Raw genomic sequence first — 23,137 nt, 5'->3', positions numbered from 1 at the left:
GGGCGGGCTGCGCGGCGCTGCTGGGGTTAGGTTGACTCGGTCAGGGTTTTCTGGGCTGTTTTTTTAAATAAACAAACCGCTTTTCCGCCGCTGTCAGTCGGTGCAGCTGCAGCTCCACGGTCACGGTCGCTTCATACCAACAATATTTTATTTTACAAATTAGCACGAATACCGAGGATCATTTTTTAAACATTACTTTGCGTTTTGTTTTTAATAAGAGCATTTTAAAGCCTTTTTGTGTAAACAACCGACCGACCTGAGGCGACTACTATATTAAAATTAATTGACGTTTGTACGGTATATATATATATATATATATATATATATATATATTATAAATATAATTTTTTAACAGAAACTTTGGAGGTGAAGAATTGTTTTATTATACATAGATCTATTTTTAATTTGTAGTCTATTTATGACCAAATGAAGGAAACTTGATACAGCTAAAAACAACAACATTTTAAACTGAATATATCCTGGATTGTGTGCTATCATTCCTGCTCTTTTTGCATCAGTATTTTCGGGAGCACTTCGGGATTCAGATACCGTGTCTCTAACTTATTTATTTTTACCACATATTTGCGTTTGACCCCGATTCGGAGTGAAACCGTAGCAGAGCGGCTTCCATCTTCGCTCTTTTGTTGTGCGCCCGAATCCGGACACTCCGGACACCTCTCTATCCAGGGGCAGAGACGTGACGTCACGCAGGCTACCGACCACGGCTCTATATCAGTTTAATCCCCCGTCTCTGCCGGATTGTGCGTTTTTATTATTAGTATTGTTGAAAATGGCGGCTGTCGGAATGGTGCAGATGCTGATTGAAGCGGCGGAGTACCTTGAGCGAAGGGAGAGAGGTAAACACACATTTTAAGTAATTAATTTATCTATCTATCTATTATACATTGGTGTATTTTTTCTAACACTTCCATAAACAATATCCTTCCTGCAAGAGAAATTTGCCAGACTGCAAAGCTGCATGTGATTATAAATGTGTGTGTGTGTGTGTGTATAGAATATTACATACATAATATATAGACACATACACACATAATCCACCAAATATTGAATCTGCTCATGGTAATTTGTATTATTTTTTTGTTTCTTCTGTTAAACAGTAGCAGTAACTGGGCATGTTTGTCTTAATATTGCACGTAAGCAGTACTTCTCGTGTTGATATAAACACCGTGCAAATTGTATTTCTATTGATTGTGACCACTGTACTACAGTGCAAACCAACCCCCTCATTCGCAGCAAATGGGACTAATTTTAAATGCAAGAGGCTGAAAGAAAATCGATGCAGAACCATCATATTTGTATATATGCTTCCCAACAACAGGTGACTTTTAAATGTCTTCTGGTGTGTATTTTAAACATTGGGAGCCCATTCAGAGCAGTTTTCCTCTTCTGTGTTTTGCTCGTGTGTTGTGGTTTCAGCAGCGGGTTTACTAGAGTTCAGATGACATCATATAGCTGTAGCCACCGCCAGCAGCCTGACTGAAGCGCCCAGTGCGTCTTAATATGGGTAAACTGGTGGCATATTAAGAAAATAGAGTTAAAGAGATGGATCTGAACCAGCAGTCGGCAGTGTTTGTGTGTGTGTGAGGGCGTGATGTGGTCCTATTCATTATTGTGTAGCTCTTCAGGCTGATCATCAATTAGAGAGCAAGTGTAATTCCCTGGTTCTCATTTACCCCGCTGCCTGATGGAATTATTTTTTATCATTTATTTTGCAGAAGCAGAACACGGTTACGCCTCTATGCTACCCTACAGTAACAGCAAAGAAAGAGACAGCTTGAAACGAAAAAATAAAGCCAAGAAAAACTCCAACAGCAGGTATCTCCTCCGTTGTGTGTGTGTGTGTGTGTATGTGAGATTTTGATTTTTAATACCTTTTATTTTACAAAAAAAACTAACAATACACTAAAAACAAACTAGAAACACATAAAAACATGAAAGATACTTCAGACATATCTCATTCTAAAAACCCTCAATTAAAAAAACACTACACATGTGCTACCAATAAAAGATTCAAATGAATAAAACCAGTTGGTTGGTGTGTTTGACGTCAATGGCACAGAGGGCCTCCACATCCACAGAAAAGTGTCCATAACCCCGTCAGACTATAGAAACTGTAATCCAGTCGCACTCTGGAGCGCACGAGAGACCTGAAGAGGGAGAGGCACACTGCTGCCTCACGCGCTCAATCCCACTTCTCTTACTGCTCAGGACAGCCAGCTTAGCCTGCCCCACTAGAAAGTTTGCTAATTGACAAACATGTCTGTGTCGCTGCCTGTACTTCACTCCTAAAATAAACACAGTGCGAGAGAAAAAGAGCCCCTCCAGTGTGGTGAACAGCGGCTCTAATCTAGGGCAGTGGCAGTGGCAGAAAAACAGTGTCTCTCAATCCCCGCAGTTGGGGGCAGACGTCGCACACCCGGGGGTCCAGTGTGTGTGCAAAAGAGTTTGTTGCGCTGCCGCCGTGCAGAAGCCTCCACTGCAGGTCTGCGGAGCGCTTGGGGAGCAGGGGCTTGTACAGGCTCCTCCAGGCCTGGCGGGTGTCCTCCCCCAGAACCAGGTGCTCCCTCCAGGGGGTGTTAGGGAGGGGCTGAAGCTGCTGATGATGCAGCTCCCTCACACTGAACTGGTAGAGCTCCTGGCGCTGGCCTGCGGAGACAGACACACTACACAGACTGTGAGGTGACAGAAAGTGGCCTGAGGAGCTGGGGGGACTGAGAGACACAGATACACAAGGGGAAAGATGGGGTTGGGGTCCTGGGGCCAGCAGCACTGTGTGAGGGCCTGGGAGAGCCGCTCCACAGTGCCTATGGGAAGGCCGTTCTGCACTGCCCAGAGAAGTCTGGCTATGACTCTCAGTGACCGCACACCCAGCCTCGCAGCCAGGCTGTCGCCACCAACCCCCCTGTTAAAATCCAACAAATCTCCCAGCCGGATCATGCCGGCCTTTAGAAGGACCAACCTGAAGCTGCTGGAGAGCAGGAGTGGGCAGCTAAACACTGGGTTCCATAGCAGTGGCTCCTAACAGCCAATAGCAGACTGCTGCCCCCCACCTCCCTACCCAGGGAGAAGTGCTGACACACCTTTAAAACCGCATAATAAAAACCAGGAAGGGAAGGAAGGAGATGGGGAGGGGTCTTAAGTAAAAACATGGTCTGTCATAACGCAGTCCCCCCTGCTGCAGAGGCAAGAAGTGTCCAGGGTGGGGGACACTGGGGGTCTGGAGGATACAGCAGCCTCTGAGCTACCAACCCCTGCCCCCTGTCCTGGAGCAGCAGGTACAGCAATGTTTTGAGCACCCAGTGCAGCCCATCCCAGAAGAAATCCAGGAGCAGGGTCTGTATCTGGGACACCAGGGCCATGGTGGGGGTCCAGACAGGCAAAAGTGTGCCAGAGCACCGAGGCCACCAAGTTCTGAATAACAATTGCTCTCCCCCTGAAGGAGAGCTGGGGCAGCAACCAGTGCTACACCCTCAGCTTACCCTGCACCCTCTCCAGCAGGCCAGTCCAGTTCTCCTGCGTCTCACCCAGCACCCGGGGTCCTCAGCAAGACCCCTGCAGCCCCACAGGGAGTGCAGGGAGTACAGCTCCCTATAGAACTGGGTGGCATGAGTGTGCATCTCCTGCAGCACGCGGGCCTCAGCTGTCCTCAGGCTGAGCATCACCCTGCTCTACTGCTGCCTACGCTCCAGCCCAAAGAAGAACTTGTTGGGTGCATCCATCTGTGTCAGGCTCTGGAACCGCGAGCGCACCATTGCTCTGACAATGCTTGCTGCTTAGCTTTGAGGTTCTCTAATGCCCCCGAATCTCCAGAGTCCAGGGCTTGGTGGAGCGCCTGAATCTCTCCTTCTAGCTCCTTCATAGATTCATTCAAGCTGTCAGTTCAGTCCTATGCTCAGTGTACTGCAGACAGAAGAGCCTGGTCTGAACCTTGCCAATGTCCCACCACTGCTTCAGGGAGGCAAACCTAGGGTGCTCTTGTCTCCACCTCTACCAAAAGAAAATAATAGAATCACAAAATTCCTGTCCTGCAGCAGCCACTCACAGTGATGAGACAGTGGTCAGACAGGCCAGTAGGGGTGATACGGCAGCCACTGATAAGATTGAGATTAAGAGCGAAATAATGCTGGAACGCAGCCTCACCCAGGTGTACTGTTTCACCTTCGGGATGGCATTCTTCCAGACATCAACCAGATTGTGCAGCTGTATAATACCTTCCAGCTGTTTTGCCGACTGTGGACTGGGCTCCAAATTATCCCTATCTAATCTATAGTCCACAGTACAGTTCCAATCACCCCCCAAAACCAAGATCTCCTCATAGCCCCACAGTCTGCTAGCGCTTTGCTGAGCACCGAAAACCCTGACAGTCTGTCTCTACAGCATTGGGGGCATAGATATTAGGACACGAAAGACCTTCCCCTGCTCTCAGCCTTAACCATCAATAATCTTCCACTAACCAACTCTATTTTCTTAAAACAATCCAATTTAAAAGTGTGTGAAAATAAAATCCCCACTCACACTAGACCCGTGCCTGAACACATTCTCTCCTTTCCACTCACACTCATTCACACTCTCTGTGTGTGTATCTTGTACGAATAAAACCTTGAGTCTGTGTCTCTGCGTGCACTGCAGCAGCGCCGTGCGCTTCACACTGCCCTCCCACCATTAATATTGATGCTGCCCCACAACACCCACACAGTCTCTGGGCTCTTCCTCGCCAGCCGTTCTCGCAACATTCGCCTTTTTAGGCACTGTATCGACGGCCTCGGAAGACAGGGCAGACCGCTTCCACTGTCTTTTCCTGGGCGCTTTACACCCGTCCTCATTGGCTAGGTGTTCAGTCTCGGTGACGGCCGCAGCAGCAGCAGCACCTCCTCGACAAACTGAGCCCAGGGCCGCTCTGCAGCCTCACTGCTAGTAGCTTCCCCACTAGGCTCCCCTTCTCTGTCCCCACCAAGGCCAGCAGCGCTCGCCACCGCCTCCCCCTCATCCCTTGCTCGCCCCCCCACCGGAGCCTCTCCCTGAGGGCAAGAGCACCTGATGTGCGCCCAACAACTGAAACCCCTCATTGTATCAGATGATACAAACGCTACATACACTACCCCCTCGATCTTGAACCTCAAAGACACAGACTCATCCAAGCCATCTGCCAGCACCATGAAAGCCTGTCTGTGGTTGGAGAGAACGTGTTTCAGCTCCGGGGCGCTGCAGCTCAGCGGCACCCTCCTAATGGCGCAGGTGAGCCGGCCATACCGATACCACCAGCAGATCGTTGCTCAGGAAGGGGGGCACATTGGAAATAACCACCTTAACTGCCGGGGTGGCCAGAGGGAGCGCGGGCAGGAAAGTCCCCTTCACCGTGACCCCCTCCTCCACCACATCATTCACCAGCGCCTCAGACTTTAGGAACACCACGATGCCTTGATTCATTCGAGCCGCAGAGACGATGTTCTGGAACCCTACCTTCCTGGCGATCTCCATCGCACAGTCCTCCACCGTGGGATATGAGTTTGAATCCGTGCCTCCTGGTCAGGGTTTCGTAAGTAAAGGAAACGCTGTGTCGCTCTGAAATGAAATGCAAAACCGAATTCTTTAAAACCAACAAAAAGTTGTATAAAAACCAGAAAGGAAAGAAAAAGAGTAATACACACACACACTCTCCAATGAAACCTCCTGCCACCACTGACTCCTCCCACAAACTCCCAGCATGCACGAGAGAGAGACAGAAAGTTTCCATGCCATAAAAGAGGACGTCAGAACTCACAAAAGCAAAACAAGATATCTATTGTGCCTTGTGCTCTGGGAGTGAAGCAGGACCCCGAGTTATCGGTGTTGTGTGTGTCTATTTATTTCTTTCCTTTTTTTTGTTTTGTTTTTTGTTTTTTTAATATTGTGCCCCATTTCTACGTATTAGTAAAGAGAACTCATAATCTAAGTGGTGGAGCGAGTCTGAACCTTGTTAATGTTAGGAATATACACATTTACTCTATATATTGATCTATGTTGCCTTGAAAGTAGGTAATCCACTATAATTACTATATTAATATTATTGTACTTCTAAGTCCACGTTGTATCCAGTACAGAGGTTGTGAGAGAGGTGCAGACTGTTCTGAAGTCAGTACAGTGCAGGCCTCCTCATCACTTCCAGGGCCTTCATCGGCACATGACACACATGTTCCAGTTCACCTGGCTCTCCTCTCAGTACTCCCAGCAGTGTGCTCTGTCTCTTAAAGAGAAACCGACTGGTCAGCTCATGCTGAAAGCGCATTTCCCTGCGGTCTGGTTCATTCCTAAAGTGTCTTGTAATCGGCTGCTGTTAATAGTATAAGTATTATTTAATTATTTGTCTTGGGTGACCTCTTTTCACCAATGTGACTTGCACTCAGGAGTGAGCTGTCCCAGGAGTTACACTTCTCAGAGTGGGGTGTAACAGGCATTGGTACAATGAAACCGCGCTCCTGCTCCAGCTGCTAGCTCACAGGAATGCAGGGCAGAAAGTAAAATACTGTTTATTTGGTTGAGTATTTCACATTTTACATAAATAAAAACAATTCCAATTTTAATACTTATGATTAAAATCATTTAAAATATCAGTTCTTAAAATCACTTAAAAATTTTTAAAATCTTGTGATTTTTAACAAAACTAAAACAATTAACTTTAAAATAAACGTGCTCAAATCAAATAAACAAAACGTGATAAAAGCAAAAACTGCACACCAACAAAAAAGTCAAATACATTGAAAATAACTGAAAATGCATTAGACAAAATAAAGAAACAATTAAAAAGGAAAAAATAAAAAACAAACAAAAAAGTCTAATGCATTTTAAATTAAACCCAAAAACGGTCAATGTATTTGCAGGGCAGAAAGGAAATGACAGTTTAAACCGTCAACCCCTTTTTCATTTACAACAGTTTAGGAATAACTGTAGAGCTCTGTCCTTCGGTCCAGAGAGTCCGGGCCGGTTGGGGGTTGAGGCAGTGGGGTCTGTGACCTGTGGTTTATGTGGTCAAACTGTGCATCACGTATAGCACAGCCCTCTCACGAATACCTCCATCATATTGACTGAGAGATTTTCTCTCTCTCTAACTCTCCACACATAGGTGTTGGCATTTAAGAGGCAGGCATGCTATTAAAAACAAAGGGCTGACGATGATTCATGGTAACAGTGTGTTTGGAAGGCTGTGTTGGCCTCAGACACCTCACAGAGTAGGGTTAAGGCTAGCACAGAACTCTCCAGATTACCCACGCACCACACTCTATTTCTTCCCCCCTTTCCCCCACCCCCTTCTCCTTCCCTCTCTTTTGTTCTCTCAACCCCGGGGGAAGTGAAATGGGGAAATACTGGAGAAGACACCGCACTGTGCGCACCAGTAGGTGACCCAGCAGGTGCTTAGCACTCTTAAAGCAGCTGGGAGAGTCTGCTGACAAACTGACACTCGATGGCTGCAAAACAGGTTATCAAGATGCCCTTGTCTGCCTCAGAGGAGCATCGGATCGAGCTCACCTGACCGCACTTCCAGGTGTCGCCCGCAGGCCCTAATCGCACATGGAACCTAATTAAAGTACTCCTTCTCCCTTGATTACATAACTGGAACACCCTGATTAGCGATCCGGAGAAAAACCAAAGCCGAAAGCCTCCCACGATCACTCGTGTTGAACCCCTCCTAGTAACCTTTGTCTGGATAATGTTTTTAGTCGGCTATAATAAAAGGATTAAAAAACAAACACTACACTGAAGCGGACAGACCCTCACAAGGTGGGGGGGGATCTTCACCAGAATAATGGAGTTAATCTGTGACATGATGCATGATGCTAAACTCCTTTTCCTTTTTTCCCTATTATAATCTGCTCTGCATTACAGAAGGAGAGAGTGCAGTAGCCATTTCACTTTGGTAGATTAACTGAAACACAATCCCAAAATAATTAAATCAAACGCTATTTTAAAATTCAGCAGTTATGCATATATCTCTCATATATATCTCCCCCTCTCTCTCTCTCTCTCTCTATATATATATATATATATATAATATATGTGCTGCTGTTTATGGATGATTTGGTTTATTTTGTCTCTGCATCATGCTGGAGAATTGGGGAGGGGTCAAGAGGACAGTGGTGGGAAGGCCTGGGTCAAGGTGTCCTCGGTCACGAACCTTTATCAGAAGGGAAGTGACCTGCTTTTACTCAGATTATGTAGACACCTATCCCAAAAGCTAATCTGTTGTGGGAATGTTGTTTGATGTGTAACTCTAGATAACTGGATATTAAAGCTAAACAGGGGTGAGTTAGGGGCCGTTTCTATTTATACCTAAGCCTGCTGGGTAATAGGAACCTTACCTTATTCAAATATTAGGTTTGGCCTATTTGAAACTGCCATTTACCATGTGGCGCTCAGTGCTTATCGTCTTACTGTCCTTTTAGCTTGATTTTGCGTGACGGCGAGCTCATCTATCGCACAGCATTCGGCACGGAGGTGGTTAGGTGTTGATCAGAGTGTCCTAAGGTTTTTTTTTTTTTTTAACCTTTATTTTTATTAGTTTTTTTCTTTTAGGTTTTAAATTTTATTTTGGCCTAACATCTGTCAAAGAAGAGCAGAATTGCAGCTGTAGATGAGTCGCGGAGCTGTATATTGTATATTGATAAGTGTACGTGCTCATGTAAACAGGATTACACTACTGTAGGATAGAATAAACATGGGGGGCATAAAAAGAAAACAATGATATATATATATATTTTTTGGCATATTGTTGTCATTGAGACTGAAGTCTGGGCTTCTGCGTCTCTGCTGCCATGCTGCACAAACCGAAAACAGAAACAAAACTGCTGTCAGGGCGGTGAAACCCAGAGAAACGGCCAGGCCCCAGTCCCGTCTCTCATCCTGCTGCGGTGTTCGTAGGGGCCTTTCACAGCGGGTCACAGGAGCCTGATGAGGAACGACACAGCAAGTTGGATGCGTGTCGCTCCTCCGAGACAACACAGTTGGTCAGCTGGTGTGGTGTAATTCACGTTGCCAGCCAGACCTGTTGTCTTTCTGATTCTCTGCACTATTTTTTGTTAATTTGTTATGTTTTATGGAGACCTTGGTAGAGTGTGGAGCTACCCTGACTGCGTGTGTGTGAGGATGCCTGGCTATTTTAAGATTAGATTTGTGTTTTGCAACTCTCCCGCTCCCCCTCCCCCGTCCTTGTGCCAGCGCTCTGTCTAGTAAGCCCCATGGCTTAGGCATAAGTACCCAACCTTGCATTGAATAACCTCAGCTTTTTGACTGGGTGTGTCTTCATGTATATATATAACATAATGTACACACCCTTCAGCCACAAAGCAGAAGTTAACCTTATCTTTCCTGACACATACCCCACACACACAAGCCATTCTACCTCTCCCCACAGTGTGTGAAGCCAGTGCAATCCTGCAGTTGGGTGCGTCGCCAGCTGTAGTTGCCAGTAGGCTCAGTGGATGTGCATTAATGTGGGCAGCCTCTGTGGGGATCCTGCACACGGGGCTGGCAGCTGCCACCCAGCCTGCTGTTATTTCGCACTGTTATTCCAGCTGTGCTCTCGCTGCCTGGTCACCATCTGCGTCCTGAGAGGCTCTGGTGGGAACGCCCTCTGCCCCTCGCACTTGCACGTCCTGTTACCTGCCTTCACAGTAGTGTCCTCTCTGTGTTGGGCTACAGGGTTAGGCAGCTCCTGCTGTATGTACAGTAAGCAGCCTACTCTGCATACCAACCCAGCAGGGCTTGCATCATGTACAGTGAGCAGGATCGAGCTGTAGGAGTTGTTATGCAATTCTTAAACATGACACCTGGGATATATATACAGCGGTGTGGACGAGCGCAAGTCCCCATGCATTCCTCAGTCATGCGAGGCGCAGCTGTCCTCCTCATCATCGGCTGCAGTGGTAACTAATTATTATTTTTCTGACTGTCCCTATGTCCCAGAGAAGACGGGGCTGGACTGGCAGGGGTGCAGGGTATTTTTGGGAGCAGATATGGAGGGAAAGGGAGTGGTGGTGGGGCTCTCAATGTGCTGTTGCTGTTGAGCCCTGCAGCTCAAACCGGGCTGGACTGTGAGTTCTGGTGTTTGAGTCCATTCTGCACGTTTGGCTGTCAACAGAAAGAGGAGTTGTAGATTTTCAATCAAGCCATAACCGGCTCTGCGGGGGGCAGGGCAGAGAGACGAGGGTTTGTGATGCACTGGCCCCGGTGCAAGGCTCCCGCAGCCTCCAGTGTTTCTGGTTACTGTTGCTAAGTTTACCTCCAGGCTAGGCCAGGGTTTACAGTGTCAGGGGTAAGGGGGGAGCACCAAGGGAAACATCCCACAGATCAGCCTTCAATTACAGCTTGAGGACAGGCTGTAGTGGCGGCTGTGGTCTTGCATCTGTCTGCTGCTAATCCCCCAGCAGTCTCATGATGCTGCCCTGCTGATTGGGTCATTCTGGGATGGATGTTCACCTCTCTTTGTTGTTATTTTTTTCCTTTATTTGAGAGGGGAAGGGAAAGGAAACTGGAGATTTCTTATTTTCTATGTGCTGGTGACTCTTAAAAGGCTGCAGGTTGTCCTCACCCACCCCATCTCCTCGGAGTTCATTTAAAAAAACATTAAATAGCATTAGGCGGCATGGCGGCGGTCCTGCATAGTGGGGCAGCTCTCACCCCGTGCCCTGGCTGGCAGCCTGAGTTCTGAGTAAGCGGTCTTCTTACTGGCGCCATACCCGGTCCACGAACACTTAGATAACTGCTAAGACCCCCCCAGACCTGGGAGTATGAGCCCATATGTCTCTTGGCAGCTCTCAAGTCTTCTGTTTTTTTATATATATATATATATATATATATATATATAGTGATTAAACCATTATTTATTTTTTAATCTCAGATTTTGTGTCTTTTTGTACTTGGATGGCATAGCAGCTCTTTGTAAAATGTTTTTCCCATAATCCATGCTCTTCATGCTGTGTGTGTCTGCGTACATTGAGTGTGAATGTGTGCACATCTGTGTCTGTGCTTGTGTTTGTCTGTCCGTCTTTTTGAGCAGTCTGTCAGCAGTGGCTGCAGCTCTGCTGGGATTCGGTGCGAGTCTCATGGCTTTGCTAACTGACGGATAGGAAAGCGATGACATCACCCCTCCACTCAGTGCAGCCTGCACAACCAGGCTTCCTCTGTGATATGTGGTGCTAAAGTGGGAAACTGCAGCTCGCCTGCAAGCCTGGTGATAACAACAAAAGACACATTTTATATAGTGCCTTTCATAAAAATAATAAACATGCCAAAAACCTATACAATCAATAAAGGCCCAGCAGAACTCAGAAATAGGAAAATGCTCATAGTTAGATCATATCTGTTACTATATAATTACAATCTATGCAGTTTAAAAATATAAAAAAAGCTGCACAAAGGTGTGTTTTGAGATGTAGAAATTGGGGATGGACTGTGTAAGTGCGTTGGCCTTTGGAAGGTCATTCCAGTCCTGGTGCAGTGCAGCAAGAGGCTGTTGCTTGTGGCTACCAAGTATCAGAGTTCTCATTTTTGTTTTGTGTGTTTTCGTTCTTCATTTTCTTGTGTGTTCTTTTTCTTTCTCAACACTACAAACCCAAAGGCAGTCTCTAATAGCAGGATGTTGAAAGAGAAGCCAGCCTGAGTGGGCACCCGCGCTCTTGTTATCTGCAGTGTGCTTCGCTGTTAATCAGGCCTGACGCCCACACGTCACCTCATGTTTGCGTGCGATATTGCTGTACTCTTGACTGACTGTCCTGGGCGATTCCTAACTGAGCACAATCCTGCGCGTGGGGGCAGAGACATGCCAGTCTGTTCAGCTAGCGTGCTGTCGTCTGCGTCTCACGGGTTACTGTTTGTCAGCAGCCGGGGGTGAATTAAAGTGAAGGCCGCTTGTTCCGGCTCTGTGCGCTTAATCACAGAGCCACGAGGCATGCCAAATATGGCTTCAGATTTCATCTTTCCGGGTCAGTCTGTGCGAGAGTCAGCATGGCAGTGGGGCAAGGCAAGGCAGATGACTAACCTCTCCTTTCTCTCTTTCCTCCTGCAGGTCAACGCACAATGAAATGGAAAAAAACAGGTAAGGTCCAGTGTTGTTTGTTACAAAGTGACCACATTGCTTTTTTGTTGTTGTCTCATATGGATGATTTTCTTGGAGTTTCCTGTTCCCTGTGTCTTTGTGTGAGTGTCTTTGTCTGTCTGTCTGTCTGTCTGTCTATTTGTGCCTGTCTTTCTGTGTGTGTGTGACCTTATTCCAGGTGCTGTGTGTTGAGACAAGGATGTACAGTAGGGGGTGTGTTAATTGCGCACTGGACGATGACGATAGAGGTTGGCTTCGCAGCGTCTTTATAAACGGCGTCTCTTTCGGCAGCAATTACCACAGCAGAGGAGTGCGTTCACAGCCCAGCCATCTGCCGGCACAGAAATCCACGGCAGGCCAGAGCACGATACAGTCTTCACCTCGGCCCAGCGAGAACAGATCACTCTCGGAATAGCAACGTGAAACCCGTTACCGTGACAATCAGGCCAGTTGCCCCTTCCTCAGTTTCCTGCTCCCTTCCCATCCAGTTCCCGAACAGCAGCGTCCTTTTTCATTATTTAATTTTATCTTTTCATTTAGGAGGAAGTAAGAAAACTAATCAATCCATAGGTGCATGTTCTGCGTAAGAAATGCAGATCGAATTGATGACACAGATGGATGCCACCACCAGTAAAGCCTCACAGTTTTGGCCTGGTGCGTTGCCATAGCAATGTCAGGAAAAACAAAAAAATTGAATTGAAGGTGCCGCTTTTTTTGTAGCATTATGGTAGACTGGGGGTCTGTAGGGATACTCAGTGAACACGTGACGCATGCATGTAGAAAGTGTGTTGGGGGGGGCGGGGGGATCATGCCGAAGAAGATTTGTGCAGAGGGTCTGAGCGGTCTCTGTTGACTGCAGGTGGGTGGTGGGTTGTGTGTGTGGGAAGCCTGCAGTTGTAAATTGTCGTGTACAGCTGTGGAGGGCGGCTTTGAATAATGCATTGGCTGGTAAGCGAGCGAGACTGGGTGGGTGCGCACTGGGATGGTCTGTATGGATTGTATAGATTTAATGAACTACAGGCACATAATGAAAAGGCTTTATTCTGTCACTTTTTATTATTTGGTCTTCTCTTTCACACACAGCTCATTCAGTGTGGGTCTGAAGTGTCGCACACAGAGTAGATATCCTTGCTCTGTAGGCTTTTGGGGGGGGGATTCACAAGAGCTTTCCTTGGCACTTTCTTCCTGGAAAGTGCAGTCCTGGCTCTTCTTCCGGGAGTTCGAACGCGTGTCGCAATTACAGGAATCACAGTTGGTGACTGGAACTGTCAGACCGCAAGAGCGAACCAGCAGCTGATTTTGAAAGAGTGTGACAGTCATTGTCAGTCAGGCCTCAATGCATGATTAAGGAAGATGAAAACATATCGTTGGTCAGTGCCACACCGAGGTTACATCACGTGCAGCACGAGGCATTCCTGTGGGTTTGTTTCCTTTCTCAATGCAGTGCATTACAGAGAGATGGTTCCTCATTGCTCACACACAGTCACATGCACATGCTCATATCTGGAACCTGAAACTGAGGACATAGGGGCCGGTGCCAGTGATGTGTTCAAATTGTTGAAATTCTAGCCCAGCTACACTTAAGGAATACGGAACCTAAAAGTTGTCTGACCCTTTTCTTTCGTTTCTGTTTTTTGTGTGCGCTAATCCTCCTAATTTGTTGAAGCAGCCCATGGGTGTAGTCTCTTCTTGGCGTCATTGCAAATTGCTAGTCTTTTGCCTCCCCCCCCCTTCCCTCCCTCCGTCCTGTACATTACAAAGGGTGCGCTCCTTTGTTGAGTGCCAGTAATTATACCCGGGTTGCAGTTGGGGTCAGCAGGGCGAAGCACAGGTCACCTGGTCGATTGCCTCAATGCAATGCAGCCCTGAGCTCCCGAACCGGCTCACTGCACAGGGCCGGCTGTGTGTTTAATGAGGGCAGGGGGTCAGCACGGGCTCCATATCTTCTCCTACAGTCCGGCCTGAACGCACTACAGTTTATTGGCCAGGGCTCAGGAATGGGGATCTCAAGAGAGAGGATCTGAGGAATAAAACAGTGGGTCTGAAGCACTGCGCTCCTTACTTCGGAGTCCTTTTCCATTTCTTTAGCCCATGTTCCCAAAACAGCTAAATCCAACCTTTCCCAGCATGAAGGCAATATATTATAGTGATACCTATTCATTTTTGTAGTAATTATATTTATTTATTTATTTATATTATTGTTAGAATCATTCAAGCCACCTGTGGCTCTGTCTGCACAGATCATCCTTCAGCACAGCCAGGCAGCTGCTTCACTTGTTTGGGCAATCACGCCTGGCCAACATGAGAACTTAAAACCTCAATGCAATCTGATCTGGTCTGCAATCATCTCGTGATGATGGGGAAATGAATCGTGGTCAAGCAGACACTTCCCCACCTCCCATCAACCAAAAAGGCGTGTGACCTGCACCAGGAGCTGGAGGGGTGCTGTGGCAGTGGGGCGTACTCCGCTCACCATCCTGTTCATGAGCCCCTTCACTGTGCGGAGGTGACATTCAGGCGCTGTCTCTCACACGCACCGTTGGCCCAGAGGGGATCTGTGCCTGAGAGCCTCCCGTCTAATTTGCTTGTAGATGAGGATCAATGTAAAAGGTCTCACTAAAACACAGCGGCTTGAGCTGTTCCCCACAGTTACGTTTGGCTTTATTATGAAGTTATTAAATATCTGAGGGTAATTTATTTATATCTGACGGTCTTGAGAGGCAGCAGATCAGGGTCACTGTATGTCAAGAATCTATCAGCATGGGGTCAGTCTGTGTCGTTTATCTCCATGTCTCTACCTTAACAAGCGCTGGAGCCACTCCTGGTTACAGACTTGATAATAGAATAAAAATATAGGTCTTGCTTTAATTAGTCTGTAATTGCCCTAAGTAGTTTGAGGATGTGGCATCGTGAGGTTCTTGGGGCAAGTATTGCTTTATTTTGTTCTGCTACTGTTTCTGTCTCTCCGGCTTCCATTGTGGGACTAGCACAGGCAGGCCTCTGACAGGGCCCGGACACCCTCCCCTGCCTCCCTTGGGCCTGCTCACTGTGGTGTCAGTTTTTCCCTGCCCCTGGCTGCACAGGGTGTAGGAATGCAGGCCCATCTGTTGTTACCGTACTCTGAAACCTTCCTTGAAAATAACATCACTACCCCCTCCCAAGCCCCCCTGAAGAAACTGTGCTGTTACTGCTTTTACAAGACATAGGGAGGCTGTGGCTTCTTCCAGGTTAAAACTGTCTAAACCGCTTTTTCCAGCTTTGGGAAAATTATATATTGACAAAGGAGTTTCTTTCCCCTGAGTGAAACTCAGTGTTTGTTTAGTGAGATCCATCCTTCTGGTAATAACACACAGAGTAAAACACATTTTAAATGCATTTGGTTTAGAGTGCATGCAAAGGTTATGTTTATATTATTTTAAATACCTCATCTTCAGTTTTCGGATAATTTTGTGACCGTTATTAAACAGTTCCCAGGTAGTTGGTGGCCACTATCAGGACAGTGTAATATCATCTTATACCAGGGCACTTGTGAGTTGAGGTGGGCTGTTGAAACCGCGTTGCGAAAAACCTTTGCATGGTGGATCAATCATGTGGTTTGGTATGTAATCAAATTGGATTGTGGTGAAAGCCCAATGCACCATCACACTGCACTCTCTAACACTGCGCACTGTGAACCCTGTGTCGTGCCACCAGGGACGCAGGCAGTGGTCTCCCAGAGCTGTCCTCTGATGGGTGCTGTCCTTTTCCCCCAGGTCTCTGACTCTCTGTGTGTCTGTGTACGTGCGGCTCAGCGGCCCTGTCCCTGTTTGTACTGCTTCCGGTCCGTGTTGTTGTCTGATTGAAGTGTTTTTGGTAGCTGAATGCAGAGCTGGCTGTCAGAGCTGTGGCGGGGTGCGGAGGTGAGTGTGAGTCTGGGGGGGGGGCTTAATACATTTTGATGTGGGGTGTCACAGGCAGTACCTCCCAAACTCCACCTGTGTTCAAGGATGCGGTGTGTTGTATGGGGACTGGGGGAACAACCAAGGCAAGTCTGAGCTGGAATGTTGTGATAAAGAAGGAATACATGTCATATGCAGTGTGGTTTTAAACCTTTCTCTTGTAACTTTCTCTTGGTTTTCCTAATAGAAACATGTTGTTTGTTATGATATTCAAATCAGATTATACGTGGGCTGGATATATGAATTAGGTGTGTATCTCTTGAGGCGTTGGACTTGAAATAGCACTCTAATTATGCAGATCAGTCATAGGACCCTGCTGGCACTGCCTTCTGAATGAACATAACAGTGGGCTGGTTGCAGGTTGTGCCACAGCTGGAGGGCAGGGCAGCGTGATTTGTGGGAGATGGGAGACAGGACGCAGAAGGGGGAATGAGGGGGGGAGTTCTGTCACCTGCAGGACCTTAAAGGTCATTTTAGAGACTCGCCCCCCCAAGATTGTCAGTAATCAGGTCTAACCAAGGACTAACTCCATTGTCGTGGCTCTTGAGGTTTGACAGAGATGCTGCCGGGATGCCCTGTGTGTAAAAGGGAGACGCACGCCTTCCACCTGCAGTGTGGCATTTAGGTGGCAGTGCAGGGAGGGATGATCTGACCTGTGTTGAAACGACGCCCTCACAGCCACCCAGAAAACAAACAAAACTAACCAAATGGAAGAAAACAAAACTGGAGGATCGCAGTTGCCTCCTCCCAGCCGCCTCCACCTTTCGCCAAAAAGACTCCTTCCTCACTTAGCCTGCACGTTTCCAGCCGTGCCTTTCAAGCGCATGATCCGCCTGCATGATATCCAGAGTCACCTTTTAGCTTCTGTTGACTCGTTTGTAACCTCCCCACCCAGTGAGATAAGAAAAGACCATGTGATCGATGATGGATTAAAAAAAATACAAAGATGGAAAGACTGTAAAAAATGAAACCAAAACCAAGCAAACATGGGTGTGTGTACAGCTTCTGGTTCAGACCAGCTTGGTGGTGAACAGCCATTCAGTGGCTTCCACTTGTATTGAGCTCTTGCACCAAAGGTGGCCGCCAACCTGCCACAGGACATCCCCATAGAGAGACCCAGTTACCTCCCAGGGGAGCCTCCAGCCTTACATGGCAGTGATTCTGAAGCTCAAAGACAGTTTCCAGTGTACAATAATTCAGCATTAACTTAATAATAATAATAGCTTAATAAATAACTGAAGAAATGAATATCAGAACAGCCCATTCAAAACCAATGTGGGCACAAATGTAAATGTTTACTGATCCATACAGGGGCAGTTCCTGTGCTGCCACGTACTAGTACTGGAGAGATGTGTTCTGTTGTGCGTTTCCCCGGAGATTTATTGCCTTCATTATTTTCTTACTGGGTGGCGATATCGATTTTGCCTCATACCCAGTACCCTAATAAAAACCTGCTGCGCAGTGGCTGTGCAACGCTTTTGCAAGTTCAAAGTCCGTAATGATCAGGCGAGACGGCCGATGGCGTTTATTGGTGCTGTTCTTGTTCTCATTATCTCCCCCACAGGGCTGAGCGCTATGCGGATCTCGTTCCTGAAGCTTGTTTTTTTCGAGTATCGACCAAAACCAAAAGAGCAAACCAAAATAGAAACTGACTCACCCCCCACCTCGCCCTGCTGCCCTGCCCCACTGCACTCCCTTATCTGCTGTCTGTTTGGTCTGCCTGTCTCATGACTTGCCCCACGATCAAAGCCTGTCTTCACCTGCATGACACACCCACCTCGTACCACAGGCACACACACTAGGGTGGGGCAATAGACTGGGATCAAAGTTGCACCAGTATTCCTTTTTTTAACAACAATAATATGATGGGAATTAAAATATACTGATGTTCACAAACAGTCCACAAATAAAGATAAGTGTCTAAAGAAAGAACAACAACATGGTGTTCAATTGAACAAACGAAAGCTATTCTATCAAATCTACATCATGCACTGACTCAGGTGTGGCGTGTCCCCCTGCTCAGCTCGAGTCTCATGAGCGGATACATTAGAACGGCCATTGAATAAATATTGCCCACCCCTGACAGGCATGCACACTCACACACACCTCACACTCACCTCACACACACTTTATAAAAATGTCTCGGCACACAGCAGCCCCTGACCCATGGACCCCAGCCTGCAGCCACAGGCGAGTGTGAAGGGCTTTTGTGCCCTCGTTCTAGTCTCTCACTCTGACGGAGGGCTGGGAGAGGCGCACTCTGACCACGGCGACGCCTCCCACAGCTGACACGCTGCGGTTCTTAGTTTAGTTTTGACTTTACTGTCGTCACATGCAAGGTAAAGCCAGACTGGTAGAGACAGTGAGACCAGAGGACACTGTGCTGTTTCACTGAAACAGAACAAAACCAAACTAACTTGTATTTTATCTGTCACTCGTGGCGTCTCCACTGTCCTCTGTGGTCTCCGCCACAAGAGCCTCTATCAGGAACTGAACACCCACGCACACAAAAAAATAAATATAGTGCATTCTTTCAGGTGTCACCCTGCAGATTGGGAGTCTGTGTCCCCAGCTGTGTTTGGGCTCTAGAATACACTGTTTCTGCTTGTTTCCCCCTCTGGCAGACGGGCCCATTTGCGGCTCTGCTTAGAACGCTTGAAGTCGCTGGTGCCGCTGGGACCAGACTCCAACAGGCACACCACACTCAGCCTGCTAATGAAGGCAAAGGTGCACATCAAGGTAAGAGCAGCACAAGCACTGCGCTGTGTGTGTGTTGGGGGTGCAGATGAGTGGCATGTGGCGTGTGTGTACGTGCATGTGTGTGCAGAGCAGTGACTCTGTGTTGCTCTCTCTTCCTGTGTGTCCTGTAGAAGCTGGAGGAGAGCGAACGGCGGGCGCAGCACCAGATTGACCAGCTACAGCGGGAGCAGAGGCACCTAAAGAGGCGGCTGGAGCAGCTGGGTGGGGAGCGGACGCGCATGGACAGTGTGGGCTCGGCCGTGTCCTCCGAGAAATCCGACTCTGACCAGGGTGAGGGCGCCACACAGGGCTCTGTGCCCGGCACCGGCCCCAGACACGGCCGCTCGTTCAAAACACAGGCACTGTTCACCAACCCACGCAGGGCGTGACCCCCCCAGTGCAGTCGAGCACAGGCACACCACTCACACACTGCAGTGCAGACCCCGACACACACTGTGGTACACATCCCGACTTGCACACTGACACACATGGGAAGCAATGGGGTGCCCCTGGGTGTAAGGGATGGGCAGCATGGTTCTTCTTACCCTGGGCTGTGGAGCCATAGTGGCTTTAATCAGGGCTACAACAGTATCATGGTGAGCTGAGTAATTAAGGAGGATTGATTTTAATCTGTGAAACGAGTATTCCATAAACCTCCATGGATAGTATGATTGTGAGAGAGAGAGCGAGAGGGAGCGAGAGAGAGTGGGTGGGTCAGTGTGCTGGGGAACTGACAGTGCTTTCTCTCATCCTCCTGTGTTGCAGAAGAGATTGACGTGGACGTGGAGGGCACAGACTACCTGATGGGGGATCTGGAGTGGAGCAACAGCAGCGTCAGTGACTCGGACGAACGGGGCAGCCTGCGCAGCAGCTGCAGCGACGAGGGCTACTCCAGTGCCAGCCTTCGCAGACTCAAAGTGCAGCAGCTGTCTGCCGCCCACGCCAAGGCCCTGGGCTGCAGCCTATAAGAAAGCGATATGCCCGCCCAAGCCCGCCACCTTGTCCGGTCCAATCAGATAGTCAAACCTGACCCCGCACCGACTCCCCGTTTCAGATCCACGGGCTCCTCTGAGACTCCCGAGTCGGACCTGCTTCGACCTGTCCCGTCCTGTCCCGCCCTCCCCCCCACATCTGGTCCAATCCCACTCTCGGACTTGCTCTGCTGTGACCGGGCCCCGCCCACTCCACTCTGCCCGGTCCAATCAGATTCAAGGCTTCGGCAGGGATGTCATCGAGCCCCCTGCTACCCTCTTCCCCTCTCTTGGCCTTGCCCACTCTAGGCTGGTTAGATCCAGTGGCCTGCAGCCACACCTTCCCCGCCCCCCACTCCTCCTCTGTTCCACCAAGCGAGCACTAGGGGGTTGCGGTCCCAGGGAGGGGCAGGGTGATGCCCTCCTCACACTATGGTCGACTGAAGACATTTGCACTTAAGAGTTTGTCTCTCCAGATCTTGGGGGATTGTTTGCTTGTTTTGTTTTTGTTTTTACATTTTTGTGCAACAGAAACGCACCACGTCTCCGAGGGTCCGTTACAAAGTGACGGGGGGGGTGGTGTGTGTTAGTATCGTTGTTGGCCCTACAGTTATTACAACAGGGTGTGAGCGGAGCGGAGCAGTGGGGTCTGCTAGCGCATCAGTCAGTCAGGTGACAGGTTTGACTGTGGATTCCTTCCTTTCTAGGACTGTTGGGGGTTTAAAACAAGAAAAAAAAAAAAAAAAGGTTATGGGTTTTCTTCATCTTAAGTCCATTTCTTACATTAGACCAACGCCTGCCATTTTAAAGTTTTATTACGGAAGAAAATATATATATATATATATGAATTGAAAAGCCTAATGTTATTGAAACCTAAAGAACAATGTGCAGCATGAGATTGTGAAGGGGGGGACGGGTTTTTTGTTTTTGTTTTTGTGGGGTGGGGGTTTGCTCTTCTACTGCCTCCACACCTCTCTCTCTGATTACAGTCCCTGGGGTTTGTGTGCTTCTTCATGGCTGGCGTACATCTTAGTTTTCATTACTTGGTGCAATTAAGGTAACTAGTAATGTGAATAAGGGGGAATGAAAAGGGAAAACTAACCCAACCTAACCTGCAGCAAAACCACATTCCATTAGTGAAACGGAAGCCCTTACGAGCGGGGCCCACGCCTCCTGGCCCCTGCTCCTAGGCGTGGCCCCTGCTTGTCGGTGGTGTGGCCCTGCTCCTTGCGGTGCACTGCGATGTGCCACTGTGTCCGCTATTTAATACGAAATTTTATTTCAGCAAAATGTAGCAATTTTTATGTAAATAATTTAAGAAAATATATATATATATATATATATATATATAAAAATTATATATATATATATATAAAAAAATTATATATGATCTAAAAAATACTACAAAAAATATTTAAGATTATAGTTAGTTACTGCTTGAATCGCTGTTGTTTTTTGAGCTCTGTAAATGTGTGTGGAATAAATAGTTCAGTGTTATTATTTATCTACAGCTTTAAAACAAAAGATTTCACTGTGTGTGTGTGTGTGTGTGTGTGTGTGTGTGTGTGTGTGTGTGTGTGTGTCTCGGCGGGCCGTATTGGCATAGTTTTTTAGACGGGTAAAGTTGTTCCTAGAGTTAAATATATTTATCTTAGTTGCTGGTAATTCCTGAAGGAGATTTCTATCTGTTTTGCTATGAAAACACCCTTTCTTGTGCCACAATGTCTTCTTTACCTGAAGACGGAATCTATAATTATTTTTCCAATCGCGTCTTTAATTCCCTCCCTGTGGAAAGTCTATGGAAGAAAGACAGCTGCCTCCCCCCTGCAGGCACAGTCCCCTGTCACATGCTTCTGTCGGTACGCTTACTTCTTCCCCTCTTCCTTTCTTTCTCTTCCTGTCTTGTTTTGTCCTCCGGGTCTGGACTTGTGGGTCCAGACCAGCGATTTTGCACTCCAGGGAGTGTCGCTCCTCGGTGGGCTGTGCTGTCCACCGAGGACATCTCCCAGCCTTTCAACTCCAGGGCCCCTGTCATCAGAGCGAGCCGCCGGGCCACTGGGTGTGGAGGGGCAGTAGGGGTGGGGTGGCAGGGCTGGGCTGAGGTGCGCTGTGGTTGGCTCATTTCGTTAAAGCAGCCAATTTGTGAAAGTTGCATTGGATTTTCTGTTCATTTTTGTTTTATCGTAAGGGTGCAAAAAAAGTCCACTTGCTGAGACCTCGCTCACAAGCGTTGCCCCTGCCCTGGTGCGTTCATTTGTGTGGTTGTTACGTTCAGTTTTGTTGTCATTTATGGTTCCTGTCGTGATCCCTCTTCCCCTCACAGCCCCCAGTGTTTTAACTGGTTTACAGTGATATGATACCAGCCCCGCCAGGGTTCCTCCTGCTGGCACAACAGCAGAAGGCCGGTCAGGTGAGACTCCTGGCTGGATGCGACTCTGTGGTTACTTGCACTTCCTGTTCCTGTTCGTGTGAAAGAAGCGTCTGCACAGTCCCTGGTGCTTCATCTGCACAACCGCAGGTGTGGATCTTAAGACACAGACATCTAATTCAAATGCAATCGCACAAATGTTTGTAGTCAACAAATATATATATATATATATATATATATATATATATACATACAAGAGAATAGCCTTAAATCCAAATCCAACAAGAACCTTTCCAAAAGTTCCCAGTCATCCCCTCAATCCTGTAATTATTATTATTATTAGTGTTGGTGTTCCTGTTGCTGGTGTTTGTGCCTTTTTCAGTTCTCCCTTCATTTCACACCCTCCCCCCCCTCCCCCCACACACACACAGGGGAAACAGTCTTCATGTCACCCCCCTGTCACAGCCGACGCTCTCCCTGAGACGGGTCGGAGGAGGTTGTTCATGGATGTGGACGTTTTTGTGCACTGATTGATCTTTAGAGTTGGGAGTGGAGAAGGGATGAAGAAACGAACGACAACAAAAAATAAAAAATAAAGCATTTTTTCTGTGAAAATGTGGAGCAGTACTTTATATTTGCCAGTAAAGAAAATACAAATAAAATACACTTGTTTACCTACACTTCCTGCGGTCGTCTTTTCACATTTATTGGACAGAATGATATTTAAAAATGATATATATTAATGTATTAAAATTGGAAATGTCTGCATTAGGTTGGGATCGCTATGGAAATGCCATTCAGGAACGGAGGAGGAAAACGCAAAACAAAATGGAAACCAAGCTTTCGTCCCCACAAGCAGTGTGGTGATCCATTCGTTTTCACGTTTTTGTAACATTTTCTGTCACTATTTAGACTCTGGAATCATTCTGGTGGCTATAGAGCCTGGACCAGCATTATTTAGTCTTAATAATAATAATAATAATAATTATTATTATTAATAATAATATATTAGTAGTGGCTGAGTATGTGTGAG

General features: G+C 47.5%; 1 protein-coding gene across 2 annotated transcripts; it reads left to right on the top strand.

Annotated features, from left to right (window-relative positions):
* The first annotated feature begins 31 nt into the window (after positions 1 to 31).
* Positions 32 to 22,784, top strand: mxd1 (MAX dimerization protein 1). 2 transcript variants are annotated; one of them, XM_066714259.1, is made up of 7 exons: positions 32 to 857; positions 1,737 to 1,836; positions 12,059 to 12,088; positions 15,841 to 15,987; positions 18,651 to 18,765; positions 18,897 to 19,056; positions 19,531 to 22,784. In XM_066714259.1, exons 1-7 carry the CDS (start codon positions 791 to 793, stop codon positions 19,731 to 19,733), a joined length of 822 nt encoding a protein of 273 aa, XP_066570356.1. In that variant the 5' UTR covers positions 32 to 790; the 3' UTR covers positions 19,734 to 22,784. The 2 variants fall into 2 exon arrangements, with proteins under 2 accessions (XP_066570356.1, XP_066570357.1); XM_066714260.1 differs by lacking the exon at positions 15,841 to 15,987 and having other exon boundaries at positions 44 to 857; positions 19,531 to 20,485.
* Positions 22,785 to 23,137: the final 353 nt, after the last annotated feature.

Source organism: Amia ocellicauda, chromosome 9, assembly GCF_036373705.1.
Source record: "Amia ocellicauda isolate fAmiCal2 chromosome 9, fAmiCal2.hap1, whole genome shotgun sequence".
NCBI classification, from domain to species: domain Eukaryota; kingdom Metazoa; phylum Chordata; class Actinopteri; order Amiiformes; family Amiidae; genus Amia; species Amia ocellicauda.
Note: the sequence above shows the minus strand (reverse complement) of the source record. Positions and strands in the feature narration are given on the sequence as shown.

Bases quoted from the DNA above. Each gene is read 5' to 3' on its own strand.
- mxd1 (XM_066714259.1), top strand. From the start codon at position 791: ATGGCGGCTGTCGGAATGGTGCAGATGCTGATTGAAGCGGCGGAGTAC. The intron at 18,766-18,896 runs GTAAGAGCAGCA...TGTGTCCTGTAG, and splicing joins AGGCAAAGGTGCACATCAAG to AAGCTGGAGGAGAGCGAACG. The intron at 19,057-19,530 runs GTGAGGGCGCCA...CCTGTGTTGCAG, and splicing joins GAAATCCGACTCTGACCAGG to AAGAGATTGACGTGGACGTG.